We start from the raw sequence: 19100 nt of genomic DNA on the forward strand, positions 1-19100 counted from the left end.
TCGAAACAGTCTGTACTCTGTAGACATCCTAAGTTTAAATTAGATAGATAAATATAACGATAATAACTTCAATTATTTTGTTATAACTCAAAAACATGAAAATTTTACATAATATGATATTCCATTTTATGTACACAATGCTATTTTATATAACATAAAGATTAATTTTATATTATTGCCTGATTTTAATAGGAACCTATTTACACTGATTATTATTGACTAAAATTAATAACAAATAACAATTAACTATGGTATAAAAATATATACTATGATAATAATTAAATTAATCTGATGTTTATGTCAAAAATTGGTTCAACTTATAATTACTAATACTTAATAGACAATAGTAGCAATTTAAGTGTGGTAATAATTATAGAAATATATCATAAAATCTACTATTGACTGTCGCCAACCAACCATCTTCGTTATGAATTATATTTTATAGAAAATGATTTATCGTTGAATTCAAATTAAATTACAATGACTTACTAATAACTACTACTCTCCTATTTTATAATCAGTTATTCAAATCATAATAATATATAATGATAAATAAAAATAGAAATTGTATAAATTAATTTAGAAACATGGGCATTTACTCAAATTTGATCAGTTCATCGATACATGGATCAAATTTTTTTAATTTAGAATAAAACTTGTAAACCAATGCAATAATTAGTATTAACTTTAAAGATGTTTTAATATATCGTAATACATAATAATATTAATATTTTGTATACACAAGTAATAATAAATATTTAAAATTTTTTTTAAATAAAATATAAAATATGTTGTACACTTATCAATTATCATATTTTAATCATTTTATATTTAATAACCAATATTTATGTATATAATATAAATATAATTATAAATATCAAGTATGAAATAATTTTAATGATTTTTTTAATGACATCTTGATACAGTAATATAGTACTTTATAGGTCAATTTAGTTGTAAAAACAAAGTTGTTAGGTATATAATATATTATTAATTTTAATAACATATAAAATATTATGAATAGAAAGATAAAAGTTAAATATTTTAATATACCTTATTATATTGTGAATAGTTTTGTTTTAGTCAAAGTTATTTTTAGATATTAATACATATAATAATTTTAAATTAATTAAATAACTATATAAATACCTAACTAAATTATTTAATTTTTTTAAATTCTATACTAGAGTAATACATTACTTTATATTAGTGATTTTTTGTGAAGTTGGAACAAGATGTAAAACTAAAAACATAATACTAATAGAACAATATAAGACTAAAATGGTTTTTGACTACTATCAGTAAGTAGTAGTTTATTTTATGGAAGTTAAGTAATAGATCAATAGTCCTTAGACATGGCCAACTGAATGGAACAACATGTATAAATATCATTCATCATATCACTGATAAATAAACAATATATAATTAACAATTATATAATAAATATTAAATAATAATGAAGGACGGGTTGTGAACATTTACATCCAAAATCTTGATTTTAAGCAACACTGTATGAGTTCAATATTTGTTAAAATCAGATTAATAACAAAAAACCAATAGTCTGTATTCAGTACTCAAGAAATATTGCACAAAAGTTGTATTTGGTTAGTGCACTAAAGCACAATCTTGTATGCTATAATATGCCCATAATAACCCTTGATAAATAAGTTGTATAATGTAAAGACATTGTTCAAGCAATGAAATAAATCCAAGAGTATAATACGTAAAAAATATTTGTTGACAAGATAATTTATGGTAATTCATCATCGGAGCTAAGCAACATCGCTTTTTCATTGTACACTGGTGTTTGTTTCTTAGCAGACTTTGATTTTCCACTGGTATCGGTGATTCCACTTTTTGATCCGTAGTTTTTTTGGCCACCTGTAATATTTAAAACCTGGTTTTAGAATTTAGATTTTAAAAAAATTATTCACATTTCAACCAATTAAACATGTTATAATGTATCTATTAGGTTTACCTGCAGTGGTTTTTTGTAAAGACTGATAATTTAATACTATTTGGTATGACTTATGATGGTAATAGTTTTTAATATAGGTAGTAGTGATGAACATGCAGATATTCTAGAATATCAATGGAAGGATCAATAAAAATATTTTTAGTATGGAAAACTTCTGTATTTATTATAAATGTACAATTAATTCTAATTAACTATAAAATATAAAATTGCGAGGATCGTTCCCCAAACACTTTTACAAGTGTAATGATATAGACAATATAGTGCTTATCTAAAAATACATATAATCATATTAAATTGATTTAATCATACATAATTTAATATAAATACCTATTTATTTAGTTACATAAATATTAAAATAAAATTAGCTAATTACTTTTAATAGGTACATTTAAGCAATAGTTTAAAAGTAAATTTCTAATTTGTTTATAATACAGATCACAAACTTAAAAAATAATGTCCTTAAAGTAATTAGTGCATAGAAAAATGTACTGTTCATAAGTTTTTGTTGATATAATATACAACAAAACAATATACTTACTATTTTTTGAGAAAAATGTTGACTAGTAAGAATAATGAGAGAAAATTAGGTATTTATTTAATTTGAAATATACATGGTCATTTATTACTATCACATAGCAAAATAAAAAAACACAAACAAAAGACATTTTTAAATAGCAATAAGTACTTCATAACATAAAAAATAATGATATAAATAAGTATAACAAAATCACATTGCATCAACCCGATAAAGAAAAATCAAGCAGATTTGAAGTTAATCCACTACAAACATAAAAATTACATAAACCTCTTTTGAAATAAAAGAAAAATTATTATTTGTACAAGAATACCTATATGATAAAACATGACCATGAAAATAAAATCTAATAATAATAACTAAAATAATAAAAAAATATATAAAAAATAATGGTTAAAAATAAAATGCAAAGAGAGCAAAATACAACTAAAACATGTCCATGCTTATAATTTTTCGTAAGGCCGAGAGGAACCAACGTCTGTAAATAAAAAAAAAAAAAATCTAACTCTGTAAATTATATAATAGACATTAAAATAATATGTTTAGCTAATATATGTAGCAAAATACAATTTGTTATAATTAAGTGCAGTAATTTTAGAAATAATTTTTATTTACCATTATCAAATTATTTATATTAAAAATATGCTTTTTTCATTTAATTTTATAGTAGTCAAAATATTTTTAAAGAAATAATTTTTAAAATAAATATTATATGTATAATATACATATATATTATTTAAAAATATAGAAAAAATGGCTGACAAAATAAATTTATCATTAAAAAAAAAAAAAAAAAAACTATATGAAATTCTAAATTGTATTGCCATCAAACAATATTAAAAGAGCCTTATACAAACAGCTAATCAAAAATAAAAATTCACACACATGCTATGTAAAATTTAAACATCTTACCTGAACTATACTGTGTATATTGTTGATACTGTGGATGAAAATTATGTATGGCATCCGTCATTATATCTTTTGGATTCATTGTTTCCTGAAAAAGAAAACAAATATTTGTAGTAATTCGTAGGAAATATAAACTTGTCATACAGAATAAACAGACATAGTTAGAATAAAATCAGAATTCGGAACGTTCACGTTCAGTCCTAAAAAAGGAACTCGTTCACGCTCATATTTTTTAAAGCGAATGTGTATGCGTTCATTATGTAATTCATCTAATTTTTTTGTTTATGAATAGTTTACCAGCAGTTTATATAAAAACCAATAAACATATTATAGGATGTAATCCAAAAATAAAAACACAATTTAAACTTTAGAGCATATACATTTTTTAAAGTATTTAAATTAAATACATATATTTATTAAATAGTAAATAACTAGAATATCTTAGAAATTGTTCAAATTCATTAAAAATATAAACGTTTAATATTCACGTTTTATTTGAAAAAAAATTGTGACATTCGCGTATCGTTCACTAACTATGAATGTGAACGTGTGAACGACGTTCTTTGCATAGACTGTATAAAATATATAAGTTTATGATTTTTTTTATTTGGCTCACCTTTAAACTACTAGAAATACTTTGCATTGTAACGGTACGCGAATTAGATGGATTTCCTGTTCCTGTTTGTGCATTATTAGCATATATCTCATATGGGAATGCAGCTCTTAGAGCCAATGCAGCAAACAGCATCTCAATGCAAATTAAAAAGTTTTGATAGCCAGCTGATACTGTACCAGCACTAGTGGGTTGGCCACTGGAATCTATGACAGGATCTATAAATTTAGCTTTTTCCAAGACTGCCAGTAATACACCTTGAATGTATAATACAAATGGTTATTAAATATTACATATTTTACAATGGTACTGAGTGATTATTTTCACCTTGCCAGAATGACAGGAAAATCACACTCTTAATGGTACAAAATTTTAAGACTGGTTCAAAGGGTATTAGGAGATCTCGAGTAGCAAAGTAAAACAAGAACAATCCATAAAGTGCTAAGCTGACAGACATATTGTAAATGGCTGTGACATACAAGTATCCACCATTCATACTATAAAAACACAAATTTGATTAAAGTGTTTTAAACATAAAATAATAGTTTTAAATTCATTACCTCCAATCGCCATCATGATAATGCCCAACATATTGCAGAAATATAATGACAAAAGCCATTGAAGGTTTTACCAAACAAAACTGTAGTGTTGCTTGCTTGCAAAAACGTAGGAACCCAATTGTGTAAGTACGTCCTGTCAAACAACAAGTTCCATATTGCCAGCTAGACCTAATAAAAACAGAGAAAAGAATTATAACTATGCAATTAGTAATTTATATTAAATATGAGTAGACACACAATATAATATGGTATACGGTAGCAAAGGTAGACTTTAGTAAACATATAAACACTACATTATATAGTAAATTGTTCAACTACATAATATATTAATATATGGGATAATTTATTTGCCTGGCTACACTATTTTTCTGAACTTTTTGTGTTTATGAAAAAAAATACAAAAATTTATTTCTACAGTTAGTCTAGCCATAAACAGCCGAACTATAAATGGATCATCCTGCAGTATATACAATATACATATATTAAAATATATATGTAAACCACTATGGAAATTAATTTTGCATAGGTCTGTTTAACTTACTGAATAGGTTTCCCACGAATTTCACTCATTATATTCCCTTCACCGCCCAAATATTCGTAGCATAAACTCATGAAATTGTATATCACGAAAGCTGTTTGAAAAAAAAAAATACAATGCAATTTATACATGATACAAACAAAAATATAGTCTCATTATTCTATAGTTATTTCATTTTTTGTTTTGTTAAATGTGTGTTTAAGTACCTTCGTAGCAATCTCTAATTGTAAAGAAGTAGACGTAATAGTGTTCGTTGTTGAAGAACAACAAACTAACCCACGAGTGTAGCGCGTAAATAGGTACAATAAACAATATTCGGATAATCCATCGCTGCTCCGCTGGATTCGTGTTCCATCGTAGGTGATAATATATCTGAAAAAGATAAATTACAATTATTTAATAAGTTTATACGGCACATGGCTAAATTTTCAACACCTATCAGAATTTAGACAATATCTCTATATTATCCACAAAAACAAAATTCATGTATTTATAAAGATTTTAAATGTTACGGTCTATTGACCTCAATAACAAGCTGAATAACTGTATTGCAATTGTCAATACTTTATTATGGATAACTATAAATTCAAACTTTCTAAGTATTATAATTTAGTGATATTTTGAAAACACCACATAAATATAAACAAAATTGTTCTGAATCGAAAACTACATAATAAATTTTGAAATCGTATTCTGGTGGAAACTATTTAAAAATGTGGTTGTCGAAATGTCGAGATAAATCGAATGCCATTCATTGTTTTAATAATATAAACCCTTATTGCCCGGTATAAAGATTTTTTGTCACGAGAAAATATAATATTTTTTCTAAGGATTTCTATAATTTCTAGATTACTCCAATAAATGAATGTGATCATTGCACGAAATATTTAAATACATATAGTTTGAATTAAGTGTGTAGAATGTAGATACTTATCATTTTAATTAGAACATACTCAACGTCAACACACTATTCATTAATGACTCGTTAGTAAAAAACGTACACGTTTAAAAAGTCTCTAACAGAACGTATTTTAGGTTTATCGTGTACACATAATATTCATTAAGAATACAAGTACACTACATCAAAGCATAATAATATAAATATGTAGAAACGTTGTTATAGAATGGGTACACAATGTCACAAATACAAATAAGAACAATAAATCGATAAAAATTTAACTGTATATCATATTTATCCGTTATAAATTAATATCTTATCGGGCATTTTCGAGTAGGATATTCCATAAGCATAATGAAAGAATTATATTGACAATTACAAGTACCTACTAGTAAGTAGTAGCCAATAAATAATAATCATTAGGGACCATTTTATTACTAAAATGTCATTGACTATAAAAATCTAATATAATATTGTTATGGATTAATGGATAACATGAGATATGCCTACGTAATAACTTCGCGAAAATAATTATCATTCACTATGTATTTTTTTAACAAAAAAGATATTAATTAGATCGATTAAAAAATATGAATACAATTTGTTTTAAATGTTAATGCTAAGTGCAAATTTAAATACAGCTCAATTAGTCAGTGGCCCCTATTATTTTATGCTAATTTGTTATGCTTAGTGATCAATATTAAAGTTTATGAAAATTCGCTATTCAAGCAATAATTATAAACTATAATTGTTTTTTTGTTAACATAGCGATGTGTAGAATATAGCAACATGCCAACATATGTGGGTTATTTGCAAGTTTAAGCAGTTATTAATTATTATGTTATCATAGAATTGCACCTATATAAATATAATATAATTCATTTTTATGACACTGAATCACGAAGTTCATTGATCTTTGTGTGATCTATTAAAACTATTGCAATAGTTAAAATTGGTATAACATAGGTATTAGGCAATATCGAAATGACTTTAGAACACCAACAATAGGTAATAGAATTTCTATTTGACTATGACTGTCTGTCACTTTGCACTAAGCAAGTCATACAGGACATTTTTTAAGAGGACAACACATCATGTTTTGTTATTTCACTATACATTTAACGAGGAACACATAATATGGCAAAAAAATAGTTCACCAAAATCCAACATAAATTATAAGAAAACCTTTTATAAAAATGAACAAAAGCAATATTTTTCTAGTGAACCTCGTAGAATTTATTCATTATATCTTAAATATTTAATAAAGGATATTATTTAATTACAAAAAAATTCTTTTAAGTTATCATTTTAACTAATTTATACAATACAAGCAGCTTCAAAATTACATTCTTATTACTTATATGAGTAAAACTTGGAAGTTATTGAACTAAACAAATTTTAAAAAATATTGCAATGTTGCTGTGAAAAATTGCAATTTAGTATGTTTGTATTCATAAAATTACACGTTTAAAAGCAAATAGACAAAAAAAATGTAATACGTTTGTCTTTATTAACGAGTTTTTCGGAATTTGTATAACAAATGGTGTAATAAAACGAAAAAAATAAACAAAGCAAAACGGATATAATTTTTCGTAAGAGTAAAAACCAAAGAAATAGAATACGATGATACTATGGTTAGGTTAGGTTGAACGTTATAAAGATATTCCCTATGGCAATATTATGAAATAAATAGTAAAGTGGACTGTTTATTACTATCAATTGGAGTTATTTAAATTCATAATATTAAGCTATGCACTAACTGCAAAAATACGTAAATTTAAAAGGCTATTATCGAGTCATAATTGAGTACTTTACATTGATTAGAAATACTGTACAATAAATATATTTTTAAACCGCCTGAGAACTAAAAAAATTGAATTATTTCTATAATCCTATACCTACAAAATAATAAGAATAATACATCCCAAATCAGTAGCGGATCTGAAGATCATTTGAGGAGGGGGCCAATTGGTCTCATAGATTGATAGGTAATAACTAATAACAAAGACGTAACCGAATACACGTTTCCGATTTTCATATTAAAAAAAAATACCTTTTTTTGTATCATTTATTCATAAGTTTAATGTTATAGATATGACTTATGAATTTCATATTCTTTTTATCATACGGCGCTATAGTTTAAGTAAAAAAAATTCCCCAGGGAGGGGTAATCGCCACGTCGCCCCCCTCAAATTCGCCACTGTCCCAAATACATTAAAAAAAATTTTAATCACGAAAAATATTTAAAAATAAAAATAATTTGAAAACTGAATAAAAACAATACTATTTGTTCAAAGTATAAACAACTTGTAGTAATTTCTAATTACAATTAGTACAGTACATAGTAGTAGTAAAATTATCCATATTTTTAAAATTTAATTTTAATTTAAACAACAAAAAATATGTTTTAGAAATATTGTTCACCAGAATAAGAAAGAACAAGAAGACACATTTAGAATACTAGGAAGGAAATGCATTCTCTCCAATGAATGGTTTATAAATTATAATAATTCATATTTTATAAACACATTGATGGAGGAAGGAATTTAAAAAAATGAATATCTACCTAATTCATTAGTAAAACTAAAGTAATTTGGTTGTTTAGTATGTGTACATTTATAATGACAAGCCATAAAGCAGTCATAAACTAAAACATTGAGACGTGGTCACAAAAAAAATAGTGGCATCAATTAAAATTGTACAATTTAGTAGACGACAACATAATAATCCAAAAATATCAAAAACGTGCAAAACAAGTTCAAAATATACAAAAAGGGTAAAAAATTTTTTTTCTGAATTCCTTTTAGAATTAAAATAATTTATAGCTTATTCTGCTTTTGCTATAATTTCAAATTCTTAAAAAAATATGCAAATGTATCTTGAGTCCTATACTCCTATAAATAATATAGGTACTGAACTATTGTGTTATTCAAATGTATTTATTTATACATTAGACAGACATATCTCTACAATTCTATCTAACTTATTAACATTAATAAAAAAAATATCATAATTAATTCACTAATATTAACATTTAATGTTAATCATAGATTTTATAGTTATTACTTATTAGTTAACAATAACATTATTCTGAAGACATATTACAATAATTAGGTGCAATAAAATTATTAGTAATGACTAAGTAATTTGTTTAAATGTAATTCATTATTTTTTTTTTTACTGTCACCAATTTTGCTGCAATAACTGTACTTATAGTTTTTTTTCCCAGAACTAATCACTGGATGTCAGTATTGCGCAGATAAAATAACCGTGTAATACATTTTTATACAAATCAGGTTTAAAATGTTCTTAATACAATCAATTATTGTAACAAAAAACAGCCAATATCACATAAGGTAGGTGATATAAAAAAAATAAATATTATTCAAATAGACTTATTAAAATATGATAACTAATGTGATGTGGTTTGGCATCACTAAAAACGAAATAATATTTTGTGAAAATTACCACGAAAGAAATAAATATAAAATACAACTAAAGCCACAATTCACCTTGACAGTTGGTACCAGAACCTTGGGTCATTACTACATTAGACACGCCATTATTATTAATATGATTGTTATTATTATTATGTAGTATGTACCTTAACATATTATTATAATATAGTCTATATTAGTGTTTTCCAACCTTTTTTATAGTATATCCTCATTAAATTTTCAAAAATTTCAGCCATCCCCAGAATAAATTTAAAAGAAAAAAAATGAATGATTTATTTATTTGATTAAACTGGGCATGTAGAATGATGAACTTAACCTATAAGATAAATAAAATAAATATGTTTAAAATATGAGTTAAACACTTTTACATTCCATCCTTCTTGCATGGATGTTTCCAACAGTTTGGGAAACACTGGTTATTTGTAATCTGATCAATATTAGGTATCACAACTAAGATATATTTAATGAAATTAGGTATTTATACCTACAGTTTACCGTTTTAACATATTGCGAGGAAAAAAATTATTTAAAAAAATATTGATTCAAAACTAAATTCAATAAAATATTTGCTATTTTATGAAATGAGTTATACTACCTGTAATCATAAAAAATTTAATTTTATAACTTATCAAATAACATTGTGAAAACTTAGTTAAGCTTATATTCTTTTCCTCCATCATAATTAATCTGTCATGGAATAATTTTCAAACAATTTATTCTATGAAATGAAAAGAAACAAGGATTTCTAATAATATCATTCAATAAACAGGAAATAATGATAATATTAAAACATTTTGAAATAAAAAATTAATAAATAGAGTTCTAAGAAGTAATTATGCAATATTCTAATAAATTTCAAAGTTTTAATACTATAAAGATTGGAAATAAAATAAATTGATAAAATATCGATAATTAATTTAGTGTCAAAAATAAGAAGAATAATAAATTAGAGAATACATTTTTTAAAACATTCCTCCTTTTTTGTTAAAAATAATGATTGTGTATACGTTAAATTTTACCTGTTGGCATGTAACAAATACTGCTGTCCAAACAAATAGCCCAGCAATCACTTGGCAAGCTGTAGTTTGTAAAAATATTGGATTTGATTGTGTAATAGCCCGTTGTGTGATAACTTCTATAGTATCCATTGTTGTTTCTGTATTATTAATAGATGCCATTCTAAAAATGATGAATACTAGTTAGTATAAACTATTTTTATAACCATTCATGTATATATAATGTATTTAATATTATTTATTAATATTTAATAATACAATATATTATGGCTCCCTCAATACAATTTTAATATAAAGTATATTATTTTAATTATTGATAGTGTTACAGTTTAAGTACTAAAATAGGTTATACACATATAACATTAAATAATTTTGTATCAGTTCAATTAATGAGCTCTTAACTCTTGCACTTTGACAAGTTATTCTTAGTCTCATTATAAAATGAGATTATTTCAGCTTTCAAAACTCATATTGTCATCCTGAGTATCCCTATAGAGATAAAATAGCTACTTGTGTTTTAATTTTGTACCAAGAGTGTGGAAAAAGCTGACATTTGATGTCTAGGCTTTTAATTATTTTTATGTAGATAATATAATTTTGAATTGCTCTTATAACTTTAGATAACATGACTACATAATATAATAAATTACGTATAGATAGGTAATCAATAAATATGGAGCTTGCATATTCAAACAATATTTATACCTATACAGACATTTTATGAAACCTGAGAAAGTGAGGTATATATTTTTATTCAAAATGTAATTTTTGATATTCTTTGATAAAATATTATACCAAATGTAATTGTTTTCAAACAATAATTTCCTATTCCTAAAACAATGAAAATTTACCTATCTACTCATAATAAGAAATTAACACATGATTTATCATTATTGAATTTCAAAGAAAAATAATTTTTAACTTAATTAAATTGCTTTCTAATTTCTATCCATTTATTTACCTAGGTTATTTGATTCATAAAAACAATAACAAATCAATTTACAATTACAAAACAATCTGTATTAAATAAAAGTAAATTTAGTGACCTTTAAATAAAGTTCTTATGAATGATATTCATACTCTATTTCATTTAAGTTGATGACAATGATACTCTGTGATTGGTCAGAAATTGATTTACTCCTCGTTTTTAACAACCACCTCCCTGTAGTAAGGATTACACAATGGTAAATTAAGTTATAAGAGGATGCAACATATCTAACTATGTTCCGACTGAAGTAAGTATGAGCATTACTCGTGTTCCATATAATCAGTGATTGTCTATTAAAGAAAATACTAAATTGACCAATTTTCAATTACAACCAATTTATACAAGAGAATATTATTATAATATGTTATAATTTTATACAGTTTTTTTTTATTTGACAGGATATGTTTATATTTAAAAAAATATGTATCTTATTTGTTAGAAACAATTTACTCCCTAAAAAATTTTGTTATAGTTACAGATAGGTTATTAGGGTATCTAATATTTTAAAATGTTTTACCCTTATAGGTAATAGATTTATAGATCAATATAGGTGTCATGACAATGTATACTTAGTAGCAGTTCAATTTAAATGCAACAAAAGTTAAGAATAGGTATAATTTCTATTTATTACATATTTGAAACACATATTTGATATAAGTACATATATTACATGGTAATCATATACTAAGTTTATATGATGGCGTTAAAACAGTTTGAAATGCTTAAACTACATAGTGCAAGCATTTTAACTTTTAAAACGGTTTACATTTTTTAAGCCGTTTTAATGCCATCATATAAACGTAGTAATAAATTAATGTGCTTATTTGTCATTAGATTATTTTAAAAATAAATTAAAACAATCAAAAATAAACTACTTGAATCATTTTTAATAAACATGATATTAGGCATGTTCTTTTATAATAAAATAATTTTAATTTATAGGTAACTCATAGTTTAAAAAAAATTTTAGTTTTTGCAGGTTATCACTTATTACTTATTATGTTTATGGCCAAAACGTTTGATTGAAATTCCAAATCACACATGGTTGTATTTGCATAGATGTCTTGAAGATTATGATAAACATACCAGTCGGAATAAATTATGTTAAGTACCAAGGTATGTATTATTTTTTTGTTATTTCAAAAGGAAAAATATTTTTTTATGAATTATCAATAAAATAATTACGTAGATATACCTACTAGGTGGATAAGTTTTTTATTTTGTAATTTGATTGTGCTAAAAATATCTAACTTTATATCTGCATCTGTAAATAAATTAATTAAACATATAGGCTAATAAAGATCTTCAATAATTTGCATTTAATTATGTAGATATTATATATAACTACAACGTCAAGTATAATATAGGTACCAAAATCATTATGTTTTATTATTTTGATTAAATTATTTTAATAAAATAAAACTTTTAATTTATAATCAGGTTTATATCTAACCATTCAAAAAACTTTAACTTTCAATATTAAAAGTAACTTATACTTACACATTATACAATTTAACTGGCATGGAAAAAATGAGATTATAATGCATCAATAATGTAATGTTTTGTATACATAATTTTATTATAATCACTAATCAGAAAATTAAATTTGATAATAGGCAGTTTAAAATGCATCAATTGCATCAATGATTTAGGTCCTCTCTATTATTATTTATTAATACACTGGTAAAACAAATACAGCTGTTAATTTATAAAATTGGTGTAGATAAAATACGCAAAGTTAATTAATTATTATTTGGGAGCCGCTACGCACAGTTTGAATACCTAAGGTATATAGGATAATAGATATGGCATCTACTACCTGGGTACCTAAATTTCTGAAATTAAAAAAAAACTAATAGATCAATATAAGGTACTTTTGCATAATAAATAGGTACCTATAAGGAATTAAAGTGGGGGGGATGCAGGAGAAATCAGTCCCCTTACCTCTGAAGGCGGTTAAAAAGCGTCCCATTTAACAAATTAGGATTTTATACATTAGACATTATACATAAAATTATATATCTTAAAACTAAGAGCTTTAAGCTTAAAACTAAATGGAGACATTAGTCCCTTCTGGAATTTTTTCCCACTTTAAACTCTGGTACCTATCTAATAGGATATCAAAATATCGTATTCCTATATATTTGAAAATTACTATTGGACAATAATTTTGATTAGGTGCCTATGTAAAAAAAACTAAATTTGGTTTTGAATGTTACATAATTTTAAATTATTAACACCGCCAGCTGCTATTATATAACATTTGAAAACATCACTATTATTTTAAGAATGATGTTGGATTTGTTTTATGAATAGGCACCTAATTAGATGGAATTCATTATTGATAATTCCATAAAATACTTTACAATGACTTGAAAGATAATTTAAATTTCACAACTACCTTAAATGAAAATAAAAAATAATTTAAAACAGAGTTAATAACACACTGATAGTACCTACTTATTTTATCATCAAAGTAAACATTTTTTTTTTTTAATTTTCTTGTCTGGACACTTACAAGATAGAGACAATAATTTAAAATGGTCACATTATATAGGTAGGTAATAATTAAGTATATCATTAAATAAACTGAAATGTTGAATAGATTATTCATTTTACAAAAAAGTGTTTGATTTAATTTACATGTCTATGTGACTAATTTAATACTAAGATTTAAAAAAAAATTTGGAATATTATATTAAACAAACATTGTTTTTATATTTCTTGTTAATATAGGTAGAATGATCTAGTGTAAGGTTTTCTTAAAAATTAAAGCTTGATAACACTCTACTGAAGATAACGTTTAAATTCATTATTGAAATTTACTTTGGTTTAACCACCAGAATAAAATTGTAATAATATTACTATATTAGGAAGATATATGCGCGATCAGGTAAATTCTGCATGTTATATACACCTACTAATACAATCGCAATTGTCTTGTGAAAATGATAAATTGGTATGGGAATTGATACATCAATACCTACTGCTAGTGTTAAATATTGCCTTTTTCTTTGTATATTATATTATTAAATTAATGACACAACTTTTGTGAGTCTTAATTGGTTAAATAAGATAATAACATAGGAAAACTAAAGAGAATGAAGAAAATAAGACTCGATGCGTTTTAATAGAAAGTCCAGAATATTTTCTTGTAAGTTTGTTCTTGGATGACCATTGTTTATCAAGTACCTAGTACCTACCTACTAATGCAATTACATTTTATAAAATAAAAATGGATTGTCTATTTATATATATTTATGGTGGTCAATGAGTAGGTAATTAATAGGGGCACTATCAATGGCTGACAAACTGTGGTCGTTTGAATAAGATAGACGTTAAAAATTAACTGAAACAACAGTAATACATCAATATTAAGGAGACTGCTTGCAGACATTTTGGATCACACTCACCTACTGCAGTTTTGGTTTTAGCTGTTGAGTAGTGGCTAGGGGTTAGCTGACGATCGGTGTCCACTGCAGGTCGGTAACAGCAAGTCATAAAACGACTATTGTTCCATTTCGCGTTTACCAAGTGGAAGCATGGCGGAAGCTGCGGTACTTGGCCGAAACGTAGTGTTCACTGACATATTGTTGGTTGGAATCGGTCATTTTTTTTCCTAGTCTCCTTGAACGCCGTTCGCATGACCCGAGAAAACGCGTCGAAAGTCGACCGACGTGTCGATTTGTCTTCGAGTATGCGTCGGCGGCGCTAAAAGTGAATGTATCCGAAACACACAGCAGACGGCGTGCGCGGACGAGAGCGGACGTTCGGTGCGAAGAGCTGAACTGCTGAACTGACTAGTGAAGTAGTGACGATGAATGCGGTGGCGGTGGGTTGGTAGGGGAAAAAATTAGATACGCGACGAGGATAATTGATCCGACCAGCGCGCGCGCCGATCACGACTCACGAGGATTGTGGAGGAGTAGGACTGTAGTCTGCAGACTGTAGGATCAGTAGGGGGGGGAGAAATGGATCGTCGTGCCGTCGTGACGTCGTCGTCGGCGTCGGCGGCGGCAGCGTTGGTGTTGGAGGCAACAGATGACGACGGCGGCCGGCCGCTGTACAAAAATAAAAACAGCCGCTCCTTATCACAGCCACTCGCCAGTCGAGATAACGCCGAAAAACATGTATTGTCACGAATAAACAAATCTTATATTCTTGCCTCTTGGCTCTAGCGTAATTGCGTGCGTTAATGCGTTGTCCAGACTATAGCAGTAGCAGGCTGCAGAGTACAGTCGTCCGGATTCGAAAGTATACTGTGCGGTCCTAGTTCGATGAATTATGTGAGTTTGTAACTATCACTGAGGAAATGAGTATTTTTTAAACTATATGCAAAATTCTTGTTTTAATATAGTTGTCTATGTTGCTGTCGTTCCGAATCACTATTTAAGAATTTAACATATTTTAAGTACGCCTCTGAGGGCAAACCTAGAAAATCTCTAGTGGGTATCTAGAAAGGCCACTATCATCAGTGAATTGCAATGATCAATACCAACTGAGACGCCTAACGCGCTATCATGGCTCTTGTGTTCAATGACAACGATCCTTGGTAAGTCGACAATTGTACATTTGTACTATTCAATTTGCTGAACTGAATGTAGCAAATTAGTACTTAGTTATGGTGTTGAATAATAGATTAAAATCGAATTGGTCATGTTATTCACATTTGTTACAAATTAAAATCAGTTGGTTCATTGATGTGACATGTTTGAAGAATATTCAAAATAATATAGATACCTATATATTTTATTGGTTCTGTTTGAATACAATTGTTTTTTCAGGTTAATTGAATACGAGTCATGTGAAAAGTTATATAGAGAAATTGAAGGAATATTAAATGTGAGAGAATTAGAGCAAAAGTCTTCCGAAAAATATGTTTTGTATTCATCAAAAGTCCGGCTTAGACTGAAACAGTTTACTGATGAAGTCCAACAGTTATCACATAAACTTAGGGAACTTGCAAAATCTAAAGCTGTGTATCCTTTGCTTTAAAATTTTAAAATATAATTTAAAGTATTTATTTTTTTTATTTTCCATTAAAATTTCCTGAGTTATTTAACATAGGACATTAGATGAAGAGGAACGACGTCAACGTAAGCTTGAGCTATTACAAAGCAGAAATATTTTATTAAATCAACGTTTTCAAAATAGGTGATGTATTATTTTTAAAACTGTTTGCCAAATTGTTTTTTAATTTTTTCAATAGTTGTTAATATTTAATAAATTATGTACAAATTATAAACCATTTTAAATATGATCTTATGATATTATTTTTAGGAATAATAGTCATACACTCGAACGTCAAGAATTGATGAGACCAAGTACTAGTAAGGCTAAAAAAACTGAAATGCCAACTACTGGTTGGCTGGATAGTGATGATGATGACTATAATGACGACAAACAACCTCTACTTAGTGAGAAAGTGCTTAAACAACAGCAACAGTACTTGATCAAAGGTAAAGGGTAAAAAATATTAAGACTTTGATCTTAGATTTAAGTCATAAAATTATAAATTATGATGTACATTGTTCATTTTTATTGTATAGAACAGGACGATGGATTAAATGAATTAGCGTCAATTGTGTCGAGACAGAAAAATATTGCGATTACCATAAGCAGTGAAGTTGATCTACAAAATGGTCAGTATAAAATGTTATTTGTTATGGTTGGCTATAAAAGAAAATTATTATATTACAGAACTAGTAGATGATTTATTGGTGAAGATAGACAAAACAACTGCTGGAATTGAAAACGAAACCAAGGAAGTAGTTCAGATATTAAAAAAAGATTCAACTCGAGGTATTTAGTTTGCTTTGATACATTGTAAAATATTAATTAATTAATTATTTACAGGACTTTGGGTGATAATTCTTCTTCTACTGATTGCAAATATAGTGGTTGCTTTGTCGTGATATCTGGTTCAAATATTAAAATTTAACTTGCAATAATTATGTTAAAATTATTTTTCTATATACCTTTTAATATTTATTGATATTCAAATGTTATTTTATTATAATTGTTAATCATTGAATATTTTTTTAAATAAATGCAATTCCATATTTTTTTATAATTATAAAATCAATTAATTTATTCTACCTACATTATCTAAAATAATACCTCATAATTGTTCTCAACATTTAAAATTGAATAAAATGATAAATAGAGATTGCATTAGAGTATTTATAGTTTTAAGTTCAATGATAAATTAAAATAGCAAGACACAACATAACCCAATTAAAAAATGTTAATTAGTTAATATCAAATTTGGCTTTTTTGTTTTATAGTCATATCAGTTAAATCTGTAATATAGCTATATTTTATTAAGAGGACGTCAGGAGGAGCCTCGAGATTTTGAATGCTTGACTGGCCTATCCGGGCCTGGAGGACGTGATATCCACATAATATGTTTTCACGTCTTATAAGTGCGTAACATAACAAATTTTACGCTCAGAAGATCAGATTTTGCTCCGTTAGTATAAAAATAAGAGTGAATTGACCTCTAATAAAATTTAAAGGTAGGTAATAGTATTATTTAGACGACCTCTTTGACTTTTTAGTAAAGTTAAGTTTTGAAGCGAGTTATAAGTATTTTAAAATTGTAAATTTTTTGTAAATTTTACGATTTTTATAACTCGCTTCAAAATTAAAATATAGTAAAAAGACCATGAGCTTGTCTAAATAATACTCTTACCTATATGTTTTATAAGAGGTAAATTCTCCCTAATTTGTGAACCAACCTAGGACCTAGTTAAACGTGATCTGCTGAGCGTAAAGTTTGGTATGTTACGCACTTGTAAGATGGAACAACACATGCGAATACCACGTCCAGTACCGTCCCGAGGGAAGGACAAACGAGGCACACGCCCAAGGGCCTTGAGTATATAAAATAATACACTATAACATCGTGTAAATAAAATATCTCCAAACATTTTGGCATATAATATTGCAAGTCCATAGCCTCGTAATACCTGGAAATGGTACTGATCACGTTCTATTAATTTTATTTACTATAGACTAGAAAGTCTCTAACTGAAGACAAAGAAGATGAGGTTAAGAATATGTTTTACGAAAATTTGGATAATGTATGTGACCTGGTACCTAACAACAAAGTGAAAATCTTACTAGGGGATTTCAATGCAAAAATAGAACAGGAAATAATATACAGACCAACAATTGGGAAAGAGAGTCTACATAAAGTTTCAAACGATCATGGAACAAGATTAGTTAATTTCGCTACGATGAGAAATATGGTAGTAACAATTCCATATAAAAATATACATAAAGAAACTTGTGTATCACCATCAGATAAAAATAAAGAACCAAATAGACAATATTATAGTTGATAGACGGATCAAGAGATGCATCATGGATGTTTGGAGCCTGAGAGGTAGCAGCGCAATGTCTGACCATTTTATTGTAAGAGCAAAAATCTAACTACGTTTGTCAGTGGAATGACGAAGAAAGGCCGCTTCCATCAGAAGGTTTAAAACAGAAGGTGTGAAAAATCAGGAAATCAAAAGACAGTACAAGAATAAGCTAAAAGATACCTTTCGTCTGATGGAGAGATCAAACAAAGTAGATTAAAAAACCTGTCAAAACGGTGG

The 19100-nt window shown here is 26.6% G+C and overlaps 2 protein-coding genes across 3 annotated transcripts; one reads left to right on the forward strand and one right to left on the reverse strand.

Annotated features, from left to right (window-relative positions):
- Window positions 1-679: 679 nt before the first annotated feature.
- Tmep (Transmembrane endosomal protein) lies at window positions 680-15388 on the reverse strand. Of its 2 annotated transcripts, none has more exons than XM_015514009.2 (9): window positions 14907-15388; window positions 10509-10668; window positions 5340-5505; window positions 5137-5227; window positions 4596-4763; window positions 4363-4532; window positions 4039-4292; window positions 3426-3510; window positions 680-1881 (listed from the first exon to the last, which is right to left on the reverse strand). In XM_015514009.2, exons 2-9 carry the CDS (start codon window positions 10665-10667, stop codon window positions 1751-1753), a joined length of 1224 nt encoding a protein of 407 aa, XP_015369495.1. In that variant the 5' UTR covers window position 10668; window positions 14907-15388; the 3' UTR covers window positions 680-1750. The 2 variants fall into 2 exon arrangements, with proteins under 2 accessions (XP_015369495.1, XP_089075587.1); XM_089219461.1 differs by lacking the exon at window positions 680-1881 and adding an exon at window positions 2114-2991 and having other exon boundaries at window positions 14907-15386.
- Window positions 15389-15584: 196 nt separating this feature from the next.
- On the forward strand, window positions 15585-17574 carry Syx8 (syntaxin 8). The gene is made up of 8 exons (XM_015514011.2): window positions 15585-15779; window positions 15851-16045; window positions 16278-16472; window positions 16561-16647; window positions 16774-16952; window positions 17043-17135; window positions 17194-17295; window positions 17350-17574. Exons 2-8 carry the CDS (start codon window positions 16014-16016, stop codon window positions 17406-17408), a joined length of 747 nt encoding a protein of 248 aa, XP_015369497.1. The 5' UTR covers window positions 15585-15779; window positions 15851-16013; the 3' UTR covers window positions 17409-17574.
- Window positions 17575-19100: the final 1526 nt, after the last annotated feature.

Source organism: Diuraphis noxia, unplaced genomic scaffold, assembly GCF_037042655.1.
Source record: "Diuraphis noxia isolate RWA-SAM2 unplaced genomic scaffold, SU_Dnox_SAM2 contig0002, whole genome shotgun sequence".
Taxonomy (NCBI): domain Eukaryota; kingdom Metazoa; phylum Arthropoda; class Insecta; order Hemiptera; family Aphididae; genus Diuraphis; species Diuraphis noxia.